Source organism: Rhinopithecus roxellana, chromosome 8, assembly GCF_007565055.1.
Source record: "Rhinopithecus roxellana isolate Shanxi Qingling chromosome 8, ASM756505v1, whole genome shotgun sequence".
Taxonomy (NCBI): Eukaryota; Metazoa; Chordata; class Mammalia; order Primates; family Cercopithecidae; genus Rhinopithecus; species Rhinopithecus roxellana.
In genome coordinates, this window is record NC_044556.1 from 41,886,969 (window position 1) to 41,913,780 (window position 26,812).

The 26,812-nt window shown below is 51.3% G+C and overlaps 2 protein-coding genes across 8 annotated transcripts; one reads left to right on the forward strand and one right to left on the reverse strand.

Moving 5' to 3' along the window:
* Nucleotides 1-18: 18 nt before the first annotated feature.
* HCN3 (hyperpolarization activated cyclic nucleotide gated potassium channel 3) lies at nucleotides 19-11,777 on the reverse strand. The gene is made up of 8 exons (XM_010359665.2): nucleotides 11,331-11,777; nucleotides 6,738-7,167; nucleotides 5,623-5,784; nucleotides 5,003-5,221; nucleotides 4,449-4,595; nucleotides 3,792-4,032; nucleotides 2,410-2,574; nucleotides 19-1,967 (listed from the first exon to the last, which is right to left on the reverse strand). Exons 1-8 carry the CDS (start codon nucleotides 11,606-11,608, stop codon nucleotides 1,285-1,287), a joined length of 2,325 nt encoding a protein of 774 aa, XP_010357967.1. The 5' UTR covers nucleotides 11,609-11,777; the 3' UTR covers nucleotides 19-1,284.
* Nucleotides 11,778-15,736: 3,959 nt separating this feature from the next.
* Nucleotides 15,737-26,681, forward strand: CLK2 (CDC like kinase 2). 7 transcript variants are annotated; one of them, XR_004058750.1, is made up of 14 exons: nucleotides 15,737-16,065; nucleotides 18,266-18,435; nucleotides 20,184-20,412; nucleotides 21,106-21,193; nucleotides 21,542-21,608; nucleotides 21,775-21,891; nucleotides 22,704-22,870; nucleotides 23,645-23,739; nucleotides 24,782-24,911; nucleotides 25,009-25,091; nucleotides 25,259-25,338; nucleotides 25,519-25,609; nucleotides 25,846-25,981; nucleotides 26,153-26,681. XR_004058750.1 is itself a non-coding variant. In XM_010359676.1 (13 exons), the coding sequence occupies exons 2-13, from the start codon at nucleotides 18,266-18,268 to the stop codon at nucleotides 26,333-26,335; spliced, it is 1,500 nt and encodes a 499-aa protein (XP_010357978.1). In that variant the 5' UTR covers nucleotides 15,737-16,065; the 3' UTR covers nucleotides 26,336-26,681. The 7 variants fall into 7 exon arrangements, 6 of the variants coding, with proteins under 6 accessions (XP_010357978.1, XP_010357979.1, XP_030791624.1 ...); XM_010359676.1 differs by lacking the exon at nucleotides 25,846-25,981; XM_010359677.1 differs by lacking the exon at nucleotides 25,846-25,981 and having other exon boundaries at nucleotides 21,109-21,193.
* Nucleotides 26,682-26,812: the final 131 nt, after the last annotated feature.

Genomic DNA, 26,812 nt, shown 5'->3' on the forward strand with positions numbered 1-26,812 from the left:
AGGAAAGGAGACTTGGGGTCCTGGCCCCACAGTCTCTAATGCTGTAGAGTAGCAGAGGGGACAGACAGAGTGAGTGTGGTAAAGGACTACTCTTGTCCCTGAGAAGGCAGAGGTGCTGGCTGGCCTGCCCTTCCCCAGGTTTGGATACCTTGGGCCTTTCCCTTACTCCTGCACCAACAGCAAACTCAGAAGGAAAAAAACAAAACAAAACTCTAAAGGTAAACACAGTCCTTCTCCCTCTCTCATGTGGCTCCTCCTGCCCCTACCTGGGAGAAGGTTCAAGTATTGCGCTGATGGGTTTGGGAAAGGACCACAGAGGCTGGCTTGGAGAGGACCTGCCTCCTCCCACTCCTCCTGTCTCCTTACCTGAAAAGGAGGGGAGGGATGGATAAAGGAATGGGTAAACAAAATGAATTGGTAACACATAAAATTAGTAAATAAATAAATACAATTAAATAAATGAATAAATAAACAAGCAAAGAAAAAAATATCTCACAAGGATTCAGCCATTTGCCCCTCCACCAGCGGGGATCTAGGCTGGCATATTAATAAGGAGGTGCCAACTACTCCTTAACTTTTAGGGGGACATGACTGGGGCAGAGGGTACAGGGGAGAGGCACCTCCCAGTTTACAAAAAGACGGTCTACCACAGGACACAGACTGCAGGGAACTTAGAAGTGTGTTCCCACTCAGGGGGTAGACACGGAGTGTCCACAGGTGGCAGTGAGTGGGTAAAGGTGGATACCCACACTCAGGACTCAAGACATCTGCTGGCAGCAATGGGGGCGCAGGTGATTGGCAGTGCCTGGCTATGCTACAGGAACAGGAAGATAACCAGGCCGGGCAGAACCTGCAGGATCATCGGCAGGGAAACAGAGACATCTAGTTACTTGGCAGTGATGGCAGTGGCAAGTACTTGTGGTTAGTAAAGGTGGGGTCATGGGCCTGGGCCTGCACCTGGCAGGACCATAACCAGGGGAATATTCTTGTCAGAGGGTTTTGAGTCACTTCTACTTGGCAGTGGAGATATACAGCGCCTGGCATATTACCTTGAACATGGTAGCTGCTCAGTACACATGATGAATGGGTGAATGGATTATGATGGGACAAGCTACAGGATTCTTGAGCTGAGACCGTCTTCATGGCAGTATGGGGAATGTCCGCACAGGGTCGACATTTCCATGGGGCAATGTTTCAGGTCCCCATGGCCTTCCCCAAGAGGCATTTGCCCTAGGGTACATACTACTGCACCCCAAGAACTAAGGCTGGATGTACTCAAGGATTTTACATGTTGGCAGAAAGCTGGAGACCCCGGGGGGTGGCTGGCTCAGGCACTGGTGGCCTGGGGGGCTGGGCTGTCCTTGGAGGCTTGGCCAGGAGCCCTGAGGGAGGCAGCCGCTCACTTCCTGATCCCTTACGCCCAGGAGAGCCATCGCCTGTTGCCCGCTGAGGCAGAGAGGGTTGGGAGGCTGACAGTGGGCGGCCTCGAGGTCCTAGCCGCCGTCCACCTCCTCCTGGAGGGGGACCCAGCAGGGAGACCTGGGAGCACCCTGCCCGGGACAGGCTGGCATGCAGGGTTCGGGCAGGTGGGGCGGGCAGGCGGGAGGTGGATGCCCACGGGCCAGCTCGGACGGGCACCAGCGGGGAAGCTGGAGACCCTGCTGAGCGCCGAGCAGAGCGAGCAAGGAGGGTGGCTGGAGAGTCAGGGGAGAGGGGCAGAGGGCCCCGCTGGTGAGTCAGGGCAATGGCCACATTGGAGGTAACAGCAGCTGCCTGAAGGGGCGCATGTACCAGTGGCTCCCACAGTACTGGCTTTCCACTGAGCCGAGCTCCTGTGCTCGGGGCCAGACCCCGAACACCGCGAGCCATGTCTCTGTCATGTTGCACCAAGTGCTGCTCCATGATGCCACCACTGCTGCCTGGACTTGGCTCGGAGCGCTTCCGCTGCAGTATGGAATTCTTCTTGCCTAAAAGTTGTCCCAGGAGGGAGAAGTTAAGGATAGGGAAGGAATCCAAGATGGAGGTTGGATATCAAAGAGTATGAGGGTATCAGGATGGGGTGGGGTTGAGGGTAGGGGATGGGAGTCAGTAGTATGGCAATGGGGCTATGCGGGTGGAGATGGGGGTTGGAGGAAGACGGTATGTATCAGAGACAGCGAGGGTCAGAGGACTGGTACTCAGGGGAAGGAGGACTCAGGACATGGAGACTTGGGATGCTATCTCTCCTAGGTAGGACAGGCTGAGGGATAGGGACAGTGGGCCACAGTGCTGAAAGGCCTGTTAGGGAGCATTTGTTGGGACTGAATTGATTGGGATATGATCCTGGAGCCCTAAAGCCTGGGCTCCTTGCTTTGGAGATGGGGTGAGGGCACAGCCTGGACCCAGAGCAGATAGGTGGACAGGTCTCACCTATGCGGCGCAGCCGATCCATGGCCACGGTCTCAAAGGCCCGGCGCATCATGGGGAACTCCTCGAGCACAGCGTTGAAATGGTCCACACTGAGTGAGTAGAGGCGGCAGTAGGTGTCAGCCCGAACACTGGCTGTGCGCCGGCCCCTAGTTAGCAGGCAGATCTCTGCAGAAATTGGGAGGAAGCTTCAGAACCCCGTCCTTGTCCCTGGAACTCCTCTTACTGAGCCTGTAGCAGTGGACTCCACTTTCTAAGGCTCCTCCCTAGACGTGGGAGAAACCATTGATTATCTATTACCTCCCTGCCCCAGGGTCCCTAAACACCCCAAGCATTGTCTTTCTCCAGACTCCCACAATTACTGGGTTACTGCTCCCTGTCCTTCCCACTCTCTTCAAATGAAGGCTGACGACCAGACAGGTCTTGCTGGCCCTAGATTCCCAGTGATTCCACTCCACTTTAACTCCCACCCCTCCCCGACTACTCTAACCCAAGAGGTAGACCTGGGCAACTCAGTGTACCTACCCCTCCTACCCCCTTGAATAAACACTGAGGACAGCCCTGAAGGAGAAAAGCAGTGTCAAAGAGCAAAGTGCAATGTGATGGGGATAGTGGGTGGTTGGGGGCTGAGAGATTATATGAGCTTCCGGTCACTTTGGGCAGTGGCTGGCTGAACTGCCCCTATGCCACAGGCTGGGTCCCTGAATCACACTGCCAGGCAGCTCCATAAAGCTTATGCTCCAGGACAGCCATGCTTCACTCCCGCCTTTCCCTCATCTCATAGGCTCCTTGGATTTCACTGCCTAAGGGTTCTAAAAGGCCCTCTAGCCCAGTAGTTTGCAACCTGGCTGTGCATTAGAATCTCCTGGGAAGCTTTTAAAAACTACAGAGCTCAAGCTAGGCGCGGTGGCTCACGCCTGTAATCCCAGCACTTTGGGAGGCCGAGGTGGGCAGATCATGAGGTCAGGAGATCAAGACCATCTTGGCTAATATGGTGAAACCCCGTCTCTACTAAAAATACAAAAAATTAGCCAGGCATGGTGGTGGGCGCCTGTAGTCCCAGCTACTCAGGAGTCTGAGGCAGGAGAATGGCGTGAACCTGGGAGGCAGAGCTTGCAGTGAGCCGAGACTGCACCACTGCACTCCAGCCTGGGCAACAGTGTGAGACTCCGCCTCAAACAAACAAACAAACAAAAAAACAAAACAAAACAAAAAAAACTGCAGAGCTCCAGACCCCAGCCCAGAGATTCTCACTCAGTAGGCCTGGGGAGGGGCTGGAGCTCTGTGATTCTGCAGCGTACCCAGGCAGGGATCCTGAGCCCAGGAGCAGTTGCCCTCTCCACTGTCTGCTCGTGACCCTGCCACCCTCCCTGAGGCCTGCTGACCCCCAAAGTAGGATCCATCGGTGAGGCGTGTGTCCCGGGCGCCGCGGGCCAGCACACTGAGCAACCCATGCTGGATGAAGTACATCTTCCTCCCCACGGAGCCCTCACGCACCACGAGGTCCCCCGGCTGGAAGACCTCAAAGCGCAGCTTGGTGAGTACTGCAGTGACGAAGCTGGGGTCGGCGTGGGCAAACAGCGGCATGTGGGCCACCAGGCCCCGACAGGTGAAGTTAATGATCTCCTGGACAGGGGAGGGGCCTGTCAGGCAGGCTGTGCCCCGTGATCTGAGATGATCCCACCAAGCTCATCTGCTTCCAGAAACCCCACCCCTGGGGTCATATTCTGCCAAAGGATGGGGATGCATCAGTGGACCTGGGACCATCCCTAAGCTCCTGCCTTCAGATCTTTCCCATGAGCCCTTGTGGGACCATCCCCCGAAAACAGAGATCCCTATAGTCCCTCCTCATGTATACTTCACCTGCAAAGGACCTTCAAGAAAGACCCTAGCCCCTGAAAGCCCCCCAGATACCTGGCCTCCCACAGGGCCCTCTGCAGGCCTCATTCCCTATAGGAGCACCTGCTGACCAATAGCCCCTACCACCAGACAGCACTCCAGGTCCCTGACGAGTCCCCCTTCCAGGCCCAACCCAGCCCCACCTCCCGAAGCGGCTCGCTCAGCTCGCCCAGGATGCTTTCCTCGTCGAACATCTTGCCCTGGTAGCGGTGCTCATAGTACTCGTGGATGCGCTGCCGTGTGTCTGCTGGCAGCTTGTGGAAGGACATGTACTGCTCCACCTGCTTATACTGGAGGGCCAGCCCATTGCCAGGGGCAAGAGGACACAGGGAGAGATTTGGGGCCAGAACAGTGGGGTGTGTGTGTGGGAGGTCAGAGACACAGGTCAAACTCAAAGGGGTGAAACATGGAACCAGACATGGATACACAGGGCCACAGAGCAATATGGATAATGGTGGGTAGCAGGAAGACACAGAGCACAGTCATAGGAAAACCCAGGCATGGACAGTGGAGGGGCCAAGCACAGGCATAGGTTCAAACAAGGAAAAGGTACACGCAGGGGCAGGGAACAAATGGACACAGGGCAGGAAAGGAAACAGAGATGCAACAGGGGCACACATCAGAATGGGCCTCAAGTCAGGCTACCCAGTCTCCAACACCCCTCCATGCCACACCTCCCTCTCCTGTCCCTGCTGACCTTCTCCTGGTACTGACGCCGGGAAGAGTCCAGGGACTGGATGAGTGCCGTGGCGTGGCCGATGAACATGGCGTAGCATGTGGCACCCACGATCATGCTGAGCATGGTGAGCCAGACGTCGGGCATGCCTACAGGTGCCTGCTGCCCATATCCAATGCACAGCATGTGGCTCATGGCCTTGAACAGGGCATGGGAATATTGGCGGCCCCACGAGTGGTTCTGGGGGGCAGAGTGTATTGCAGAGCTGGGCATGGGCCCCTTGGAGCCTCATTCTCCGCCTGCCCTTCTTCCTCTTTTGGTCTTTCTGTCTGCCCCCTTCTACTGCAGGCCTTCCTCCTGGCAGGCACTAAAGTTTGGTTCTGGGGGCCCTGAGGCAAAAGGGTCCTCTACTGCAACTTGGGGGCCTCAGCTTCTGCCTAGGTACCCTTAGTTGCCTGCTCCCTCCAACACATGAGCACTTCTTCTGGGTCTCCTTCCCCTTTCCTCCCTCCTCCCCACCTCCTCACTCCTATTTTCTGTCGTGATCATCTCCCACCTCCTGCTCCCTGTGCCATCCCTGCTACTCGGGCAGAAGAGCCCTAAGAAGGCCCAGGAAAGGCAGAGCTGTGGGGACTTCTCACCACCATGTGGTTGATGGAGACCCAGCAGTCGGGAGGGAAGTCCTGCAGCATGGGCACCAGGAACTGCAGACAGCCATCCCAGTGACATAGCAGCAGCATCATCCCAATGAGGTTGAAGATGCGAACCACAGCACTGGCCAGGTCATAGGTCATGTGAAAGATCTGAGGAGTCCAAGGAGGAGCTGCTGTGGACAGGAACCCCTCCCTGCTTGTCCTCCTCCATTCCCAGCCTGGCAAATTCTCTCTCTGAACTACTCCCCAACCCCAGCCCCCATGAATTAAAAAATGCAACTATTATTCATTTGTATGGAGTTTTGTGGCACACATGTATAGCTAATACAAAGCAGTTTCTTATTTCTCTCATCTTATGGATAGGAAAGCTGAGGTCAGTCATGTGCCCAGAACCACATAGTAAGTGTCACAGCAGAGAATCAAACAAATCTATTGCACAAGCTGCCCAGGTGTAGCCTAGAAAAGAGAGAGGGCATTTCACAGTGTAATGTCTCCAGAGCATATGCGTAAGAATTAATGCCAGCAGCCCTCTCCTTTCCAGTCGTAATAATACATAATAGTGGCTTCACTGAGAACTTAGTATGTGCTAGACACCTTTCTAAGTGATTTGCATGTATTAACTCCTTTAATTCTAACAGCCTCATCACAGGCAAGTGTATTTAACACTCTCATTTTATAGAACCGAAAATCAAGTCTCCTATAGTAAACAATAAAACTGGGATCTGACCAAAGACAATGAGACTGCAGAGCCCACAGTCTGAACCACTAAATTCTGCTGCTCTGAAGCTGAAGCTGCAGCTTCTTCCACACCTCATCCTCCACCAGCATCCGGCTAACTCTAGAGTGTGTCTGGCAGCTGTGCTCCACCCTCCTGTGCCACCATCTTCACCCCAGGCCCCATCCCCTGAATCCTCATTCTGTTCCTGCTTCTCCCCCACCAATTCTGGAGAGAGCTCACCCACGGAAGCCCCACCCATCTTCCCCACCCTATAAGGTCACCAGGAGCCCCACCCATAGCATCTTCCTAGAGGAGTCTGCCAGCACCACCCCGCCCCCCCCCCCCCCCCCCCCCCCCCCCCCCCCCCGGCACCTCCACGCCCCACCTCCTCCCACTGGTGTATATAGCGGATGAGGCGGGAGAGGCGGAGCAGCCGCAGCAGGCTTAGGATCTTGGTGAAGCGAACGATGCGTAGGGCCCGTGCCGTTTTGTAGACCTCAGCGTCCAACCGTGGCTCCAGCTCCACCACCAGGAAGATGTAATCCACGGGGATAGAAGAGATGAGGTCAACCAGGAACCAGGTGCGCAGGTAGCGCGTGCGGATGGCCCGCGGTGCTAGCAGGATCTCAGCACCCTCCTCCACCACGATGCCCGTTCGGAAGTTGAGCACCAGATCCAGTAGGAAGAAAGTATCAGACAATACGTTGAAGACGATCCAAGGCGGGGAGTTCTCCTCCTTGAAGAAGGTGATACCCACAGGCAGGACGATGAGGTTCCCCACCATCAGCAGCAGCATGATCAGGTCCCAGTAAAACCTAAGGTGGGAGTGAGATGAGGGGTAAGACCGTGAGGATATTTCACCAGCCACTAGACTGACAGAAGATAGGCTGACATGGCCAAGAATGGTCAAAGATACACAGTAACAGAATGACTGTTCACAGCTGCCGGGAGTATAAGTTGGGACCACCATTTGGGAAAATATTTATCTATTGAAGTTAAACATTTGCATTCCCTGCAACTCAGCAATTCCATTCCTAGGTATAGACACCTCCAAGGGAAACATGTGCTCCAGGAGATACACATAGGAATGTTTACAGCAGCATTAAATTTGAGAACAATGCACATACCCTTGTGTAGAAAAATGTAGATAGATAAGTAGATAAATACACTATTTATGGGCTGGCATACCATACAGCTATGAAATTACCCAATTACAGCTACATTCAGTTCTATGGATGAATTTCAAAAATGCAATGTTGAGCAAAAGAAGCAAGAAACAGCCTGGACAACATAGTGAGACCTCATCTCAACAACAAATAAAAAAATTAGCCAGGCATGGTGGTGTGCACCTACAGTCCCGGCTACTCAGGAGGCTGAGGTGTACTCTAGTCTGACTGACAGAGCGAGACCCTGTCTCAAAAGGAAAGCTATGGCTCACGCTTGTAACCCCAGCACTTTGGGAGGCCAAAGTGGGATCACTTGAGTCCAGGAGTTCAAGACTAGCCTGGGCAACATAGTGAGATCCTATCTCTACAAATAATTAAAAATTAGGCCGGGCCCGGTGGCTCATGACTGTAATCCCAGCACTTTGGGAGGCCGAGGCTGTCGGATCACCTGAGGTCAGGAGTTTGAGACCAATCTGGCCAACATCACAAAATCCCGTCTCTACTAAAAGTACAAAAATTAGCTGGGCATGGTGGCGGGAGCCTGTAATACCAGCTACTAGGGAGGCTGAGGCAGGAGAATGGCAAAATCCAAGGAGGCAGAGGTTGCAGTGAGCTGAGATCACACCACTGCACTCCAACCTGGGTGACAAGAGCGAGACTCTGTCTCAAAAAAAAAAAAATCCCAGCACTTTGGGAGGCCAAGACGAGTGGATCATGAGGTCAAGAGATCAAGACCATCCTGGCCAACATGGTGAAACCCCATCTCTATGAAAAATATAAAAATTAGCTGGGCGTGGTGGCACACACCTGTAGTCCCAGCTACTCAGGAGGCTGAGGCAGGAGAATCACTGGAACCCAGGAGGTGGAGGTTGCAGTGAGCAGAGATCACACCACTGCACTCCAGCCTGGGTGACAGAGAGAGACTTCATCTCAAAAAAATAAATAAATAAAAAATAAAAATAAAAATTAGCCAGGCCCTGGGGGCAGTGGCTCACATCTGTAATCCCAGCACTTTGGAAGGCAAAGGCGGGAGGATCACCTGATTATGTTGGGAGTTCGAGACCAGCCTGACCAACATGGAGAAACCCCATCTCTACTAAAAATACAAAATTAGCCGGGCGTAGTGGTGCATGCCTGTGATCCCAGCTACTGGGGAGACTGAGGCAGGAGAATCACTTGAACCTGGTAGGTCGAAGTTGCCATGAGCTGAGATTACACCATTGCACTCCAGCCTGGGCAACAAGAGTGAAACTCTGTCTCAAAAAAAAATAATAATAATAATAATTAGCCGGGTGTGGTGGCACACACCTGTAATCCCAATCCCAGATACTCAGGAGGTCAAGGCAGGAGAATTGCCTGAACCTGGGAGTGGAGGTTGCAGTGAGCCGAAACCACGCCACTGCCCTCTAGCCTGGGCAAGAGTGAGACTCTGTCTTAAACAAATAAAAAGTGGCCAGTGTTGTGGCTCACGCCTGTAATCCCAGCACTTTGGAAGGCTGAGGTGGGTGGATCACGAGGTCAAGAGTTTGAGACCAGCATGGACAAAATGGTGAAACCCCACCTCTACTAAAAATACAAAAATTAGCTAAGCGTGGTGGCATGCGCCTGTAATCCCAGCTACTCAGGAGGCTGATGCAGGAGAATCGCTTGAACCTGGGAGGCAGAGGTTGCAGTGAGCCAAAATTGTGCCATTGCACTCCAGCCTGGGTGACAGAGCGACACTCCTTCTCAAAATAACTAAATATAAAAATAAATAAATAAAATTACTCTTCCATATACATATATATCCCTATTATATATCGTTTACCTCACCATTGCTAAATATTTTTAAGGTTAAAAAAAAAAAGTTAAAGTACCCCGTGCTAATCTCACAGTATTGTTGAAAACATTTTCGTAGAGACAATAGACGTGACAGTGTGGTACAGGCACTAGTTGGTGTTATGACTCACTCACTCTTTGTCCCCAGATTTCTGAAAAGGCTGCTGCTTCTCCCATCTCCGGTTATCTGCCCATTCTAGTCTAGGACCTCATGCCCTCCCCAGCCTTCTCCACCCCATTCCTCTTCTCCAACACAGTTGGACCCACAGATCCTGTTCCTCTGCTGGGGTTTGCTCATCCATGTCCCAGGGTGGGGTGGTCTATCCTGCCTTCCTCTGAATTGAGCTTTCCAGGGATGCCCTTTCCCCTCCACAGAACCTCAGACAGGGCTGCACACACAGAGAAGCTCCACAGGAGATCATGAAGCAGCAAGGCTTGAGTTCTGCATGTCTTTCCTCCTCTGGCCTCCCTGTGTCCACTGGGACTCTAGCTGAGCACAGGCAGAGGCATGGGCAGGGGTGAGTGACACTGCTGTGACAGACACCGTGGAAAGAAGAGGTCAAGAGGGAACTGTGTGAAGCCCTCATTCAGAGAATGTCACAGGATAATCTCAGGGATTCAGTTACCTGTGGTGATTTTAATTCTAGGACACACCTAATCCCAGTGTCAACTCAGGAGCTAGCTAGCCCCTTCTGACTTGGACTGCAAAATCAATTTTCAGCCCTGAAAGAAGCTTCCTCAAGTCCTGGTCTCTGGGAAGCCCCTTAGACTGTATGTTTTCAATAAACAAAAACCCTTGACCACTTTTCTTTTCTCTGCTGGGCTGCTGAGGAGAAATCCTGTATTGTGAGACAATAAGAGGGGGAGGGAAAGAGGGTTCGCCTAGCCATGAAAGCATCTTCACAGCCTGACTCAGAGGTTGGTCACAAGCCTGGCAGGTGATGTAGTAGAGAGAATGGAGAAGCACAATCAGAGGGATACCAGGCTTCTGGGGATCCGTCTGCGAGTGAACTGAGGGAAGGGAGTGAGATCCACAGGAGACTAGAAAAGGCACACTGGCTGGGTGGGAACGAGGCAGCAAAGACAGGAGTGAAAGGAACAATGGGAGGAAGAGGGACATAGAGGGAGTGTGTACATATGTGGATTCAAGATAATGTCTGGGTCTACAACTGTATTTCCAGGCTCCAGATTCACACCTCTTCCTCTCTGCTTCTTTCGTTCCCCAGGTTAGGTGCTTTGCACACATCCCTGCCTCATCCAAGAGCCGTCCTTCATTTCCCCCCAAGGACAGGGCTGCTGTCCTCCCCTAGCGACCTTGATGTAGAGGTACAGCCTGACGGAGACTGTGAAATGGCCCCACCCCCACCCTCTGTCCCTTCTCGGGGAGTCACCTGGGTGGTGGTCCTGTCCCTGCTTTGCCGCCTCAATCACTGAGTCTTGGCCCCGCCCCGCCGCCCCCGCTTTCAGCACTAGGGACAGCGACCAGAGCTGCGGTCTTGACCCTCGCCCCCTTCAGCGTCCCTATTTTTTCCTGATAGTCATGCTGAACTAGGCAGGTGCTAAGGAGGAGGTGTGGGGAAGAGATAGCAGAGCTCGGCTTCTCCCTCAGACTGGCCCCGATACTTAGAATATAATTTCCCAGATCTCCAGCAAGCAGGACTGGAGGAGGCAGGGGTCCCAAACTCCGGTAGTTCCTGTGGTCCGGTTGGGGTCCCAGGTTCCTGAAAGAGGAAATCCAGGTCTCTGGAGATCCCCTGATGTCTGCTTGCCCCTTCTGGTGCCCCCAGCTTGCCAAGGCACAGAGGACCTCCGGCAGGGGATACCCGCCCAGGAATTCCCAGGCTAGATTGGAGGAAGTGACTCTCCCGCCCCACCAAGGGAACCCTGGGCTGGAAATGAAGTGACCGTGGAGGGTGGTGCGGGCCGGGTCCCGGTGTCGCTGCCCGCGAGGGTGGGATTGATGTACCCTGCCCTCCCGGCCGAGACCCCAATACCGGAAGTCGCTGTAAGGGTGGATGATCCAGGCCCCCGCTGACTTCACTCTCTCCTGCTCGATTTCCACTGCTTTGTGGCTGCCGAACACCCGAAGGGAGAACTTGTTGACCGTAGGTTGGAGCAGCGTCCCAAGGTGCCTCCTCTTAGGCTCAGACTCAGATCCGGGGATCGGACCTGAGGCCGCGGTCGCAGGCCGGGGAGCAACGGGAGGCACCGCCTCCAGCCCAGGGGTCGCCCCGTCGCTGGCCCCCGCAGCCGGCCGCTGCTCCGCCTCCATGGCACCCACCCCGCTTACACGCTCGGCCTCCTAGAGCCCTATGTGGCCATCAGGTACCCCCAACCCCTCCAGAGTGGGAGTCGGCGCAGCCCCGCGGGTTCCAGCGGAGGCGTCGTAGGCTCGGAACCGCCGGCGCGCGGGGCGGAGGGGGTGTGCGCTAGACTGGCGGGCGGCGGGCTGGCTGCGCGGCGCCCCCTGGCGAGGGCAGCGCGAAGACCGGGCGGGGCTGGGAAGCCGGGATCCTGGAGGAACTCCGAGACGGGCGTGGCTTAGCAAGGTAGGCGGGGAGCACAGCCTGAGCCAGGGAGAGGCGTGGCCTAGTATTAGCCTTTCATCCACTGAGAGCCAGGGAGGAGGAGCCTCCTGAAGTGGCGGGAAAATCGGACGCGGGTATGTAGCTCGAGGGATTTGGGACCAATGGAAGAAGTGGAAATGGCTTTTGGGATTCTTCCCCACTCTCGCCCAGGGACTTCTGTCCTGCTTCTGTCTTCTCTCAACACTCTCCTAGGCATATTCTTGTCTTTTTGGTCTCCTCCGAACTGCTTCCCCAAGTATTTAATTCCCTAATTCATTCTGCCAGCCTTCACCAAGTGCAACTCTGCCTGTCATTGAGTGGATACAAAAGTCCCACTCTTAGCATCTCCATGTAGTAATGGAAAACAACACAAAACAAAACAAAAACAAAGGCCTAGCCATAAAGCCACTGCTCATCTGTGCCCAAGGACAGACAGGTAAATTGCAGCGCTATGCGAAGTGCTATAAACTCCTAAATATCTCAGATTCTTCCCTACATTTCCAATTCTTCCCTTCATCTCCAATTCTTATTGCCACTGCCTCATTTCAAGCCCTTAGCATTTTTTCACCTAAATTACTTCGAAACCTCTAAAAGAGTCTTCGACTTCTTCCAAGCCAATTTTTCTTCCATTCCCTGCCAGTTACTTTCCTAAAATCCAACTATGGCTATGTCACTTGCTTGAAGTCCATCAGGCTTTCCCATCTTCTTACCGGGGTACATTTAAGCTCCTTAGCATGGTGTACCAGGCCCCAAAAATTTGGACCTAGTTTCAACAGTCTGTCCTCTGACCGTCCCCCTCGTGAAAGCCAGAGCCCCAATCATGCTGAAAGATTTTGTGCTGCCTTGTCTCTATGCTTTTGCAAATATTTTCTCTGCCTGGTATTCTCCTCCAATTCACTTTCAAACACTTGGTTCAGATCTCACCTTCTCTAGGAAACCTAGAAACACATTTCCATCTCTCCTTTCCCCAGATAGGGTCTATTCTAGAGCTTTTTTTTTTTTTTTTTTTTTTTTTTTTTTTTTTTTTTTTTTGAGATGGAGCCTCCCTCTGTAGCCCAGGCTGGAGTGCAGTGGCCGGATCTCAGCTCACTGCAAGCTCCGCCTTCCAGGTTTATGCCATTCTCCTGCCTCAGCCTCCCGAGTAGCTGGGACCACAGGCGCCCGCCACATCGCCCGGCTAGTTTTTTGTATTTTTTAGTAGAGATGGGGTTTCACCGTGTTAGCCAGGATGGTCTCGATCTCCTGACCTTGTGATCCGCCCGTCTCGGCCTCCCAAAGTGCTGGGGTTACAGGCTTGAGCCACCGCGCCTGGCCTATTCTAGAGCTTTTTTACAGCAGCTAGGGCACCACTGTTTTGAGCAGCTCATGTCACAGGGCTACCATTGTTATTATTATTTTAAGAGATGAGGTCACACTATGTTGCCCGAGCTGGTTTTGAACTCCTGAGCTCAAGTGATCTTCCTGCCTTGGCTTCCCAAAGTGCTAGGATTACAGGCGTGAGCGTGGTCTCATTATTTATTTACAGGTTTGTCTCTCCTGTTAGATTGTGAAACTCTGAGAAACAGGAACCTTGCACCTGGCACAATGCTGGACACATAGTGGACATTCAGTAAATGCTTGTTGAATAAATTAATAACCTAAGAAAATGTTCCAGGAGAAGGAAGTGAAATCTTTACTTCTCTCTCCCCAACTCCTTCATTGATTGCCCTTCATCTTCTATTCCAGAGAACTTCTCTAAACTATGTCTGGTTATCTAATCTAACCTCCATCTGACTATCCTTCATCCAACTCCTCTCTAATATTTCCTGACTTTATTTATTTACTCATTCTAGAGTCAGGGTCTTGCTCTGTTGCTCAAGCTGGAGTGCAGTGGTGTGATCATGACCCACTGCAGCCTCAAAGCAATCTTCCCACCTCAGTTTCCTGAGTAACTGGGACTAAAGGTGTGAACCACTTTGCTCACTCCCTGACTTTAATATAGTTATTCTCAGATTATATTATTTCTCTTCCAATTTGCCTTTCTGACCACTTCTCAATTCCTTCTGTAGAGTAACTACTTCTCCTTCTCATTTTCTTTTCTTTTTTTTTTTATTTGTTTATTTATTTTTTGAGACAGAGTCTCACTCTGTCGCCTGGAGTGCAGTGGCACGATCACGGGTCGCTACAGCCTCGACCTCCCCAGGCTCAGGTGATCCTCCTGCCTCAGCCTCCCGAGTAGCTGGGACTACAGGCGGGAGACACCATGACTGGCTAATTTTTATTTTCATTTATTTGTTTGTTTATTTATTTATTTATTTATTTATTTATTTATTTATTTATTTATTTTTTAGACACAGTCTCACTCTGTTGCCCAGGCTGGAGTGCAGTGGCACCATCTCGGCTCACTGCAAACTCCGCCTCCCGGATTCAAGCGATTCTCGTGCCTCAGCCTCCAGAATAGCTGGAATTACAGGCACCCGCCATCACACCTGGCTAATTTTTGTATTTTTAGTGGAGACGGGGTTTCACCATGTTGGCCAGGCTGGTCTTGAACTCCTGTGCTCAAGTGATCCACCTGCCTGGGCCTCCAAAAGTGTTGGGATTACAAGCATGAGCCACCACACTTGGCCTAATTTTTGTGTTTTTTGTAGAGTCTGGGTTTCGTCCTGTTGTCCAGGCTGGTCTTGAACTCCTGTGCTCAATTGATCCACCTGCCTTGGCCTCCCAAAGTGTTGGTATTAGTATTACAGGCGTGAGCCACCTCACCCAGCCTTCCTGTTCTTTTTTAAGATTTAGTAAACTGGCCAGGCGTGGTGGCTGATGCTTGTAATCCCAGCACTTTGGGAGGCCGACGGGGGAGGATTGCTTGAGCTCAAGGGTTCAAGACCAGCCTGGGTAACAAAAGTGAGGCACTATCTCTACAAGAAAAAAAAGCTGGGCATGGTGATGCGCGCCTGTAGTAAACATATGTGTGTGTATATATATATGTTTTGTTTTGTTTTATTTGAGACAGAGTCTCGCTCTGTCACCCAGGATGGAGTGCAATGGCACGATCTTGGCTCACTGCAACCTCCGCCTCCCGGGTTCAAGCGATTCTCCTGCCTCAGCCTCCTGAGTAGCTGGGATTACAAGCGCATGCCACCACGCCCAGCTAATTTTTGTATTTTTAGTAGAGACGGGGGTTTCACCATGTTGATCAGGCTAGTCTCGAACTCCTGACCTCGTGATCCGCCGGCCTCGGCTTCCCAAAGTGTTGGAATTACAGGCTTGAGCCCCCGCGCCCAGCCCTAGTAAACTTATATTTCTCACACATTATGTAAGCCACTTTAGGATACAGTTCTCAAGTGAGTCCTCCTTTTCAGCAACCGATTCTCTAACCCTCCATTGCTTAAACCTTTCCCCCATGGCTGTGACCCCACCTCGAGTCGTGCATAACTTTTGTTGTTGACAAAAGGTGGCAGACTTTTGTCCTGGGGATAGGTAGGTGAAGTGTTTTAAGAAATGGTAATTTTCAGGCTATGCAGAAGAATGAGACTTCACCATCAAGCCTCACTAGAGTCGGGCTTGCAGAACAGCGACACTGTATTGACAATGACAATCCTTTCTTTTAAACTCCAAACCTAACTAAGCCACACGTCTCCAAGCAAAGGGTAAAAGATTGAAGAGGGAGTGGGAAAGGACAGGAGGCGGGGCATAGCAGGCCCCGAAGGCTTCCAGCTTGTCCCTGTGGACCCTCCTCGCCCCTATGAACTTCCGCCCCCAGTACCTCCGAGGCTCTGACAGGCTGATGCCCGCCAGCTACGTGAGCACGTGGTGGCGCGCGCGGTCCTGGGGGCGGTGCCCAGGGGGTAGCTGGGAAGCGACGCAAGACGTGAGGCCGTGCGTGCGTGCTCGCTCACGGCGGCGGCGGCGGAGCGGAGAGGCCAGAGCCGGAGACCGAGCTGGGATCGGGCCCCGGGCGGGGGCGGTGCGAGCGGCGCCAAGCAGATCTTAGGGGCGGGGACGGAGCCGGGGCGGGCGGGACTGAAGCGGAGCCCGGGAACGGGGCGGGAGGTCCCAGGGTCCCGGGTTGGGGGTGTGGAGCAGCACTTCGTCGCCGCGGGGGTGCCGGGACTCCGGCCGCAGTGCCGCCGCCATCACGGACTTCCTGTGGGACAAGCGCACGGGCCTCGCCGCCAGAACGGTGAGCGCGCGGGTTGGCTGACCGCGGGGCCGCGCGAAAAGATGGCGACCGCGGGGCGGGCGGGGTTAGGCTTGGATTGGGGGCAAGGGACGGGGGCGAGATATGGAGAGGAGGAGAGTTGAGACCTACGAAGCGGCGAAGTAGGGAGATGAAGGGAAAGGAGGTCGGCCTGCATTGGATGTACTGAGAAGACCTGTAGGAAACTTGGGCGGAGCCAGACTAGAAGGGGTGATAGAGTAAGGATGGGAGTGGTTCCAGAGATGTGAAGGAGTGGAATATCAAAGTTGGACTCAGGGGTCCAATCAAAGCTGGAGGGGAGGAATACATCACAGTGTCACTTGGAGCATGCAGGAAGAATTTGCCTGTAGGAGTTCTGGATTTTCTGAGTGAGAAAGGAAAAAGCAAAAGATTTCGAACTTTAGAAAGGTAGGCTAGTGATGCTTTGAGGGGAAAGTGCTGTGAGGCCGTTTGATGGTAGTATGTGGTGAGATGGCATTTATGTGGCTATGCCGATTAGGATGGCTGTGCTGGGAAAATCTTGTGCTTGCATCTTGGTATGCTCCCGTCCCCAGTTACACCAAGAATGCATCAAATACCACCCTCCTCAATTTGGGGAGGTTGGGAAGAAGTGATACAGAATGGTGGTCAGACATTGGAATCGTTAAACCATTTGCATACCTGATTCTCATACACCACCACCAAGACTTCTGTCCCTGGGCCTGTTTCATTTTATTCTGCCTTCTTATTCTCATGTTCCTGGATTGTGACAGTGATTTTTTTATTTTTTCCTTAAAGGAAAAGATTTGTGAACCATCCCATTCCAATTCCATTAACTGGAAGGTGGCCAGCTGTCATCTAAGTAGGGCTGATATTATAAAAACCACTTACTGGCCAGGCACGGTGGCTCACATCTGTAATCCCAGCACACTGGGAGGCCAAAGCGGGCGGATCACCTGAGGTTGGGAGTTCAAGACCAGCCTGACCAACATGGAGAAACCCTGTCTCTACTAAAAATACAAAGTTAGCCGGGCATGGTGGCATATGCCTGTAATCCCAGCTACTCGGGAGGCTGAGGCAGGAGAATCGCTTGAACCCGGCAGGCGGAGGTTGTGGTGAGCCGAGATTGCACCATTGCACTCCAGCCTGGGCAACAAGAGCAAAACTCCGTTTAAAAAACACACACACACACAACAGTTATTCTCTACATCTCAAGCACAAGAGTGGAGGGGCCAGATGGGATGCTGACTGTATTTTGTGGCCTACTACATTAAAACCTCTCAAGGTAGAGTTGGCCAAAGATGTGAGAGATGATTAAGTTTCTTCAAAGGGCCCGACCCAGATCCTTGGAACTGATAGTATTTGGCGTTTACCTGGTATATGTAGAAACCTGGGAGACTGGATTCCTACCCTCAGGACACTGATAGTCTACTTGGGGAGATAAGACGTACTCTTAATGAGTGCACAACATTTATCATAACTGTAAACCAAAGCTTTATTGACTTGTGAGGAACTCAGCATCGCACAGATCTGTATCTTAGATCCTGACCGGGGATACACGGTGGCAGTCTCCATCGTCGTCATACACTTCCCGTTGTAATTAACTGTGTCCTAGACCTGAAGGTCTTCATGGAGCTGTGTGTGAAGAAAATAAAAGGATAGAACACTTGAACTGGCCGGGTGCGGTGGCTCACGCCTGTAATCCCAGCACTTTGGGTGGCTGAGGTCGGGAGTTTGAGACCATCCTGGCCAACATGGTGAAATCCCGTCTCTACTGAAAATTTAAAAATTAGCCAGGAGTGGTGGCACGTGCCTATAATCCCAGCTACATGGGAAGCTGAGGCAGGAGAATCGCTTGAACTCGGGAGGTGGAGGTCGCAGTGAGCTGAGATTGTGCCACTGCACTCTAGCCTGGCCACACAGGAAGACTCCGTCTCAAGAAAAAAATAACACTTGAACTGAGTGGAGGGTAATGAGGGATGCGTTTGGGGGCTTTCTAGAGTTTCAGCCAGAGTTAGTAGGTGGCTATACTCCAATAAGGAGAAATTGTAAGTTCAGAGGAAGACTGAGGAAGTTGTGTGTGGTAAAAAGAGGCAGAAATAAAAGAGGGGAAAGCAGCTTAGCATCTTTGGAGCAGCCAGTCCTTGGAGGAGACTTCTGAAAACTCGGAACTTTCCTATTTCCGCTTTCCCTTCCCTTCCAGATGCCTCATCCTCGAAGGTACCATTCCTCAGAGCGAGGCAGCCGGGAGAGTTACCGTGAACACTATCGGAGCCGAAAGCATAAGCGACGAAGAAGTCGCTCCTGGTCAAGTAGTAGTGACCGGACACGACGGCGCCGGCGAGAGGACAGCTACCATGTCCGTTCTCGAAGGTGAGGCCTCAGGAAGAGATACTCAAATACAGGGTCACTCACTCATTGATTTGTTCAACAAATATTAGTTATATGCTAAAACCGTTGCATTAAATAGTTGGCTGAAGGTAGTGTCAGGATAGATAACCAAAGAAGCCATTTGGGCTGCAGTGTTAAGTGTTAGAATACATAATGAGGAACTGAGGATGTACCCAGTGGGTTTGGTTGGAGTGGGGCAGGATGTGTAATTCAGAGAATACATTGCAGAGAAAGCGACATCTGTATATGTCTGGAGGACAAGTAGCAGTCAGGTGGGGGAAGTGTCTTTGGGCAGAGGGAAAGCATGTGCAAAGGACTGGGAGCTACGGGTAACTAATAAGCTGACAGATAAGACAAAGTTAGATCTTTGTGTTTTTAATATTTTATTTTATTTTTTAAATTTTTAAATATTATTTATTTATTTTTGAGACAGTCTCACTCTGTTGCCCAGGCTGGAGTGCAGTGGCAAGATCTCAGCTCACTTCTACCTCTGCGGTCCTGGGTTCAAGCGATTCTTGTGCCTCAGCCTCCCAAGTAGCTGGGACTACAGGCATGCGCCATCATTCCTGGCTAATTTTTTTTTTTTTTTTTTTGTATTTTTAGTAGAGACAGGATTTCACCGTGTTGGCCACGAACTCCTGACCTCAAGTGCTCCACCTGCCTTGGCCTTCCAAAGTGCTGGGATTACAGGCGTGAGCCACCGCGCCTGGCCCAGTTTTAATATTTTAGTGGCATGTTCAGTGGAAAGAATGGGTTAGGGATGGTTTAGAGCAAGGGTGGATTTCAGTCAGGAAAGCTTGAGAAAAAAATGGCTCTTTGTTTCTTTGTATCACTGCAGTGGGAAAAAGGCCCCAATAGGGAGTGGTTCTGCAGATGCCTTTTTAGAGGTTTTGGTGACATGGCAGATGCGCTTCGTTACCTCACTTCTCTGGTCCCTTGGTCCTCTCAGTGACTCAACAAAGTGTCTGAGAACAGTTTTCTGGTTTTTTTTTTTTTTTTTTTGAGACAGAGTCTCACTCTGTTGCCCAGGCTGGAGTGCAGTGGCTGGATCTCAGCTCACTGCAAGCTCCGCCTCCTGGGTTTACGCCATTCTCCTGCCTCAGCCTCCTGAGTAGCTGGGACTACAGGCGCCCGCCACCTCGCCTGGCTAGTTTTTTGTATTTTTTTTTGTTGTTTATTTATTTATTTATTTTTTTTTTTTGAGGCGGAGTCTCGCTCTGTCGCCCGAACTGGAGTGCAGTGGCCCGATCTCAGCTCACTGCAAGCTCCGCCTCCCGGGTTTGCGCCATTCTCCCGCCTCAGCCTCCCGAGTAGCTGGGACTACAGGCGCCCGCCACCTCGCCCGGCTAGTTTTTGTATTTTTAGTAGAGACGGGGTTTCACTGTGTTAGCCAGGATGGTCTCGATCTCCTGACCTCGTGATCCGCCCGTCTCGGCCTCCCAAAGTGCTGGGATTACAGGCTTGAGCCACCGCGTCCGGCCGTTTTTTGTATTTTTTAGTAGAGACACGGTGTCACTGTGTTAGCCAGGATGGTCTCGATCTCCTGACCTTGTGATCTGCCCATCTCGGCCTACCAAAGTGCTGGGATTACAGGCTTGAGCCACCGCGCCCGGCCGAGAACAGTTTTCTAGCATTACTATTAGTCCTCACTAAGGCAAGACCTTGTCACAGGATATGGTAGGGAATGTGGTCTGAACAGATACGCCTAATTGGTTTTTGTTATCCAACAGCAGTTACGATGATCGTTCATCCGACCGGAGGGTGTATGACAGGCGATACTGTGGCAGCTACAGACGCAACGATTATAGCCGGGATCGGGGAGATGCCTACTATGACACAGACTATCGGCATTCCTATGAATATCAGCGGGAAAACAGCAGTTACCGCAGCCAGCGCAGCAGCCGGAGGAAGCACAGACGGCGGAGGAGGCGCAGCCGGACATTTAGCCGCTCATCTTCGGTGAGTGCCAGCCCAGGCCCTTCCTCTCCCCACTCTTCTGCAGGCCCTCTAGGACTCTGGTAAGTGAGAAGTATCCTTGTTCTCAGCTGAACATTGGGGCATGAACACTGAGGTGGGCACTGAGTTTGCCTACCCTCTTAGGAGCTCTCCGACTCTTGAAGGGCCCTGGAATCTGCTTTGGAGATGGATGGGCACGGAGCATTTGTGACCCCCAGTGCTCTCCCTGGCATGTTGGGCTTATTGTGTTGGGAGCAGCTTCTCCGCCCCAGCGGCCTCCACTCTTTAATGGGGACCTTGCTTGTGAACTGCCTTTTTCCCCCAAGCCCTGGGCTCTGTAGCCCCCTTGGCAGGCGGGCTTGGGTGGGGGCAAGGGGAGATCTGTATCTGCCCGGAAGGGCATTGTGTAGAGCATGGGGTTGTGGGTGACATTGGCAACAACACCACTTCCCTGCTCTGCCTATGCCTCTCCCTGTTCCTGTTTTGGGTTTGGGGACTTGGGATTATGCGCCGCTCTCTCTTCTCACACCGATCCACCTTACTGCATCTGACGTGTTCCCTTCCACTGTCCCCCATCATCGTCTGTCCCCCCTGGCTGGGCGCCTGTGACCGGTGACCCCTCTACCACCCACCCCGCCTCCCTCCGGCCCCCGCTCCGACACCTGGCTTGCTCCGACCCCCCCTGCCCCCCGACAGCAGCACAGCAGCCGGAGAGCCAAGAGTGTAGAGGACGACGCTGAGGGCCACCTCATCTACCACGTCGGGGACTGGCTACAAGAGCGATGTACAAGCCAAATCGTAACAATCCTATAGCCTGTAATGGTCCCATAGCCATCCTAACGTCCCAAGCCAACCTGAGTCACAGCCTCTTGCCTTTTCTCAGTGGTGTTGTTTATCTGGGTGGTTTGAGTTGCTGTTGAGAATTGACCTCTGTTGTCCACTCCCAGCTCTCACGGCCCCTGGGTTAAAGGTGGTGGGAATCACGCAGGGGTTTTCTTCCCCTGTGACCATCTGTATCTGTTCCCCTTCCTTCATCTCCACCCCAGGTTGCTGTCCCCATTTTTCTTCCAACTCAGCTCATTCCCCACCTTCTCTCCCTCCCTCTCCCCGACCCTGCTCTCTTTCATTTCAGATGAAATCGTTAGCACCTTAGGAGAGGGAACCTTCGGCCGAGTTGTACAATGTGTTGACCATCGCAGGTAACTGTCACTCCCTCCCTACTATGTGGGGATAAAGAGATGGTGGGGGTTATATGGGGCTATTTTGCTAATTAACCTAAGGTAGGATTTCTTAGTCCCCTTACAGCCCTGTTCATTTTGAGACATTCTTGAGAACCCAGCAAAAGCCTCTCCTGCCAACTTACAGGGGTGGGGCTCGAGTTGCCCTGAAGATCATTAAGAATGTGGAGAAGTACAAGGAAGCAGCTCGACTTGAGATCAACGTGCTGGAGAAAATAAACGAGAAAGACCCTGACAACAAGAAGTAAGCAAGCAAGAAAATATGTAGGGAGGCTGAGAGGCCCAAACCCTACTCAGGAGAGACTTCTAGATCTGGGTTAGGCAGACAGGGGAATCCTAGACCTTCTCATCCTTTCATCTTTTGTTCATCATGTTAGAGTAGTAGAACATCAAAGTAGGAATGCAGGGGCCTATGACATGCCTTAATCCACTCCCCTTGTTTTCAGGGAAGTTAGATTGCTCTGTAGTTTGACCCCAGCCTAGAATGGGTTCTGTAGAGATACACACTGGACATAGCCCTAGGACTGAGCATCAACCTCATCGAACAACGAATTAAGCTTTTATAAGTAGAACTATACTGATAAGGCCACAGACATTTCTGCAGTAATATTTTGTTCACATACATTCACAGTCCAAAAATGGAATAAGGACATTAAGCCAAGATATGAGGCCAGTAGGTATAAACAGGAGCCCAGTGGTAGCTGGTGGTGAATGAATATCAGGAGTTGGGCTGGGGTTGGGGTTTAGGATGGACAGTTTGATGATCCAGGATCTGTACTGTTTGGAACTTGGCACTCAACAGCTCTTCAGTAAATAGTTTTTTGAACTATTTAAAATGATGCAGGAAGATATTTTGAAACTTGGCAAGTAGTACCATTCTTCTTGGGTCTTGCAGAGGCTATTCCCTAGCTGAACTGAATTTTGGTGTTAGTATTAACTGGCATGGTTTTACACAAGTATGTGGAATCAACAGCTATGAAGTACCTCCTTGTTGGAGGGCTGATGGGCAGATGAGAGCTCATCAGATAATCCCCCTTCCCCCATCTCTCTTCTCAGCCTCTGTGTCCAGATGTTTGACTGGTTTGACTACCATGGCCACATGTGTATCTCCTTTGAGCTTCTGGGCCTTAGCACCTTCGATTTCCTCAAAGACAACAACTACCTGCCCTACCCCATCCACCAAGTGCGCCACATGGCCTTCCAGCTGTGCCAGGCTGTCAAGTGTGAGTGGGGTGGGCTGAAATGGACTCTTGGGCATCCCCTCCCTTCATTGGATCTCTCTGTCGGTTGTGCACTGGTGAAGCCCCTAAACAGTCAGCTCTCTGTTATCTGCAGTTCTTTTACTGTCATCTTGAAATGTCTTCTGACTTAACTCCTTGACTAATGTCTTTATCGTCACTGACTGTTCTTACTCTACACCTAACCTAGCATCAGCTAGAAGAGAAGGCCTTTGGAATCAAAGCACTTAATTACCCTCCCCTTTTTCTTTCCTCCTCTTCTTGGGAAAGCATCAGTCAGACAGCAAACATAAAGAGACAAAAATACACTCCTTAGGCTAAAGGCTTATATTTGTCTAGGATGAGATGTTCATTCAAAGCAAAGCAGATGTGAACACAGAGTATATAGTTCAGCTAAGGGGCAAGGTGGGGAATTCAAAGAAGTACATTATTCCTCTGGAGTCATCAAAACAATACAGTTTCACAGAACTGAGTTCACATAATGCCAGCTAGACACATGTCAAAGTGTATACACACTATAACGCAAAGCAAACTTTTTTTTTTTTAACATCAGTTGAGATACATATGTATCTTATTGTAGATAGAGCAGAGCTTCTTAGACCAGGCATTCCATTTAGACGTAGAGCAGAAAGCAGCCCTCTCATGATTCTGGACCTGTCTCCTCACTGGCTTTGTCCTAGGTAACCAGGCCTGGGGTCAGCTGATACCAGTTAGCTCTGGCCACCTGCACCAAGCCTGACCTGGCCTTCTCCCCTACAGTCCTCCATGATAACAAGCTGACACATACAGACCTCAAGCCTGAAAATATTCTGTTTGTGAATTCAGACTATGAGCTCACCTACAACCTAGAGAAGGTAAGATGGATAGGGTCTGCCCTTGGTTACTGGGGGTAGGCAGCTGGGCCACTTTGCCTTGTGCCGAGCCCTTTCTTTTCTCCCTTTTTATTTTGTCCTCCCACATTTTCTCCCTGTCTGGTTCCAAGTGGGTAAAACTAGATAGGTTGAAAGGGAGAGATCTCTTAAGACTTAAATTGGGAGATAACTTGTACAGGGGACTTCAGATAACTTTCCAGTAGAGTGAACATTTTTAAGGTTCTTTTTGGACTGACTGACTGACTGATTTATTTATTTGAGACGGAGTCTTGCTCTGTTGCCCAGGCTGATGTGCATTGGTATAATCTTGGCTTACTGCAACCTCTCCCTCGCAGGTTTAAGTGATTCTCCTGCCTCAGCCTCAGCCTCTGGAGTAGCTGGGATTACAGGCACCCGCCACCATGCCTGGCTAGTTTTTGTGTTTTTAGTAGAGATGGGGTTTTGCCATGTTGGCCAGGCTGGTCTCAAACCCCTAACCTCCGCCTGTCTCGGGCTCCCAAAATGCTGGGATTACAGGTGTGAGCCACAGTGCCTGGCCTGGACTTCTTTTTTGAGATGTATATTTCTGTGAGGTAGGAAAGCTTGGCTCCCTTGACTAACTGGAGATGATGGCGATCTCGGCGATCTCAGACCTAAAGAAGCTCTCCCTCCCTTGACCCCTTTGCCTCATGTTATATATTTTCAGAGAAACCCCTTTGCTACATGTTACATTTTTTTTCAGAAAAACCCATTTGCTACATGTTACATGTTTTCAGAATAACTATATCCGGCACTTGGCTGTAGTCTTCAGATGCTTACAGAGGTGCACGCTGTTCTAGAATCATTTCTTAATCCGTTTGCTCCCCTACTTCTAAAAGTATTACGCTGGATGTGGTGGAAGCTGTAAAACAGGAAATTTCCCAGGGCTTGTGGGGCCAGGCAGGAGATCACAGTAGCTTTTTTAAGGCTCAGAAGCACGGTAGAGAATACTGGTGGAATCTCAGTCTGGGTGCAGAGGTTCATCCTGTTCCTCCTCTGCTCCTAGAAGCGAGATGAGCGCAGTGTGAAGAGCACAGCTGTGCGGGTGGTAGACTTTGGCAGTGCCACCTTTGACCATGAGCACCATAGCACCATTGTCTCCACTCGCCATTACCGAGCACCAGAGGTCATCCTTGGTAAGGGAGGGCAAGGCTGTCCAAGTGTGTGAGATGATGTGGTGAGGGTGGGGCCACCTAAGCCTCATAACACCTTTTCCCTCCCATTCTCACCCAGAGTTGGGCTGGTCACAGCCTTGTGATGTGTGGAGTATAGGCTGCATCATCTTTGAGTACTATGTGGGATTCACCCTCTTCCAGGTAAGTGATGGGATATCTTACTTGACCACCTGGCATTCTTCTACCTGGTTGCTTTGTTGTCTGCTGAGGACCTGCCTACTCAGTTCTCCACATTGGCCACCTTCCTGGCAGCCGGTCCTCAGCATGCCCTTTTCAGTCCCATGCTCAGTTCTGTTTTTGTTTCCCAGACCCATGACAACAGAGAGCATCTAGCCATGATGGAAAGGATATTGGGTCCTATCCCTTCCCGGATGATCCGAAAGACAAGGTGAACCTTGAGTGGGCACTAGTTAACCCTTTTCCTTTTCTCTCCACAGAATTGGTCTGTTTCACATCATTTTCTTTTTTCTTTGATGCCTCCTGTCCCCTCAGTTACTTTCAGATGGGGAAATAAGGGAATTGTAACAAGGGTGACCTTCTGATTCCTCAACCTCCCCTTCCCCTCTAGAAAGCAGAAATATTTTTACCGGGGTCGCCTGGATTGGGATGAGAACACATCAGCTGGGCGCTATGTTCGTGAGAACTGCAAACCGCTGCGGGTGAGCCGGGCTCGGGATAAATAGTGCCCACCATCCAGAAGTCACTTCTTAGGGTGGTTTGCCCCTGGAATGCTCTTCACAACCAGAGGGTTAGGAAAGGAGGGGAGGAAAGCTGAAAGAAGACATCTTTGGTCAACAGAGGAAACATAAGAGGGAGTGGTTTTGTGGAGGGAAGGAGGTTAGACAGCCTAACCTTGAGACAACCAGAGATCAAAGCAATGTCCTGGATTCTTTAGGTCAGACAGAAAAGAATAAACTACCTTTGAAGAGCTTACATTTTAATGAGGAACTAAAGAAGATTCATGAAGTTGACAAGGATATACAAGTAGAAAGAACTTTCAAAGATTATGGAGTAATTGTGCTAGTGGGAAGGTAGGTTGAGCTATAATATCAGAAACGTTGGTCCTGGTGTGGTCGTGGTTAGGTAGCCTTCAAATTGGTTGCAAGCAGAGCCTTGGTTCTCCAAGAATGAAAGGTAGGGTCTTGAAGAAGGCAGGGTTTATAAGGCATCCTGCCTCACCTTTTCCTGCCCTCCTCCACCAGCGGTATCTGACCTCAGAGGCAGAGGAACACCACCAGCTCTTCGATCTGATTGAAAGCATGCTAGAGTATGAACCAGCTAAGCGGCTGACCTTGGGTGAAGCCCTTCAGCATCCTTTCTTCACCCGCCTTCGGGCTGAGCCACCCAACAAGTTGTGGGACTCCAGTCGGGATATCAGTCGGTGACGATCAGGCCCTGGGCCCCCCTGCATCTTTTATAGCAGTGGGTGTCCAGTCCAGGACACTGGTGCTTTTTTATACAAGAGAACGAGCCAGAGTTCACTCCTTCCTCCTGGCTGTCTATATACCTGTGAATATGTGAAATAGTGTAAATATGAAAGAACTTGTACCTATCACTTCAACCCCTGCCTTGTACATAATGCTCTTCCACACAGTTTCCACCCTCACCTGCCCCCTCATACGGAGTTGGATGGGGACCGAGTGAGGTAACCAGGTGGCATCTACCCAATGTTTTATAAGGAATTTTGTACAGTCTTTGTGAAATAAAATAACGTGCTTCATTTGACCCCCATCCCTGGAGTTGGAGGTTTGGGAATGCTGGGGTGGAGGGATGAAACGATTGGCAAACTTTCTTGAGTTTTGGGTATGAAGGGAGTCCTTCTTACCCTCCAAAATTAAGCAGAGCCAGGCTACCAGTTTATT

Excerpts from the sequence above, each read along its gene's own strand:
- HCN3 (XM_010359665.2), bottom strand. The coding sequence starts at position 11,608 with ATGGAGGCGGAGCAGCGGCCGGCTGCGGGGGCCAGCGACGGGGCGACC. Across the intron at positions 2,575-3,791 it reads CGATGGATCCTACTTTGGGG|AGATCTGCCTGCTAACTAGG; the intron begins GTCAGCAGGCCT and ends CAATTTCTGCAG. Across the intron at positions 1,968-2,409 it reads GGATCGGCTGCGCCGCATAG|GCAAGAAGAATTCCATACTG; the intron begins GTGAGACCTGTC and ends GACAACTTTTAG.
- CLK2 (XM_010359676.1), top strand. The coding sequence starts at position 18,266 with ATGCCTCATCCTCGAAGGTACCATTCCTCAGAGCGAGGCAGCCGGGAG. Across the intron at positions 21,609-21,774 it reads CAATGTGTTGACCATCGCAG|GGGTGGGGCTCGAGTTGCCC; the intron begins GTAACTGTCACT and ends GCCAACTTACAG. Across the intron at positions 21,892-22,703 it reads AAAGACCCTGACAACAAGAA|CCTCTGTGTCCAGATGTTTG; the intron begins GTAAGCAAGCAA and ends CTCTCTTCTCAG.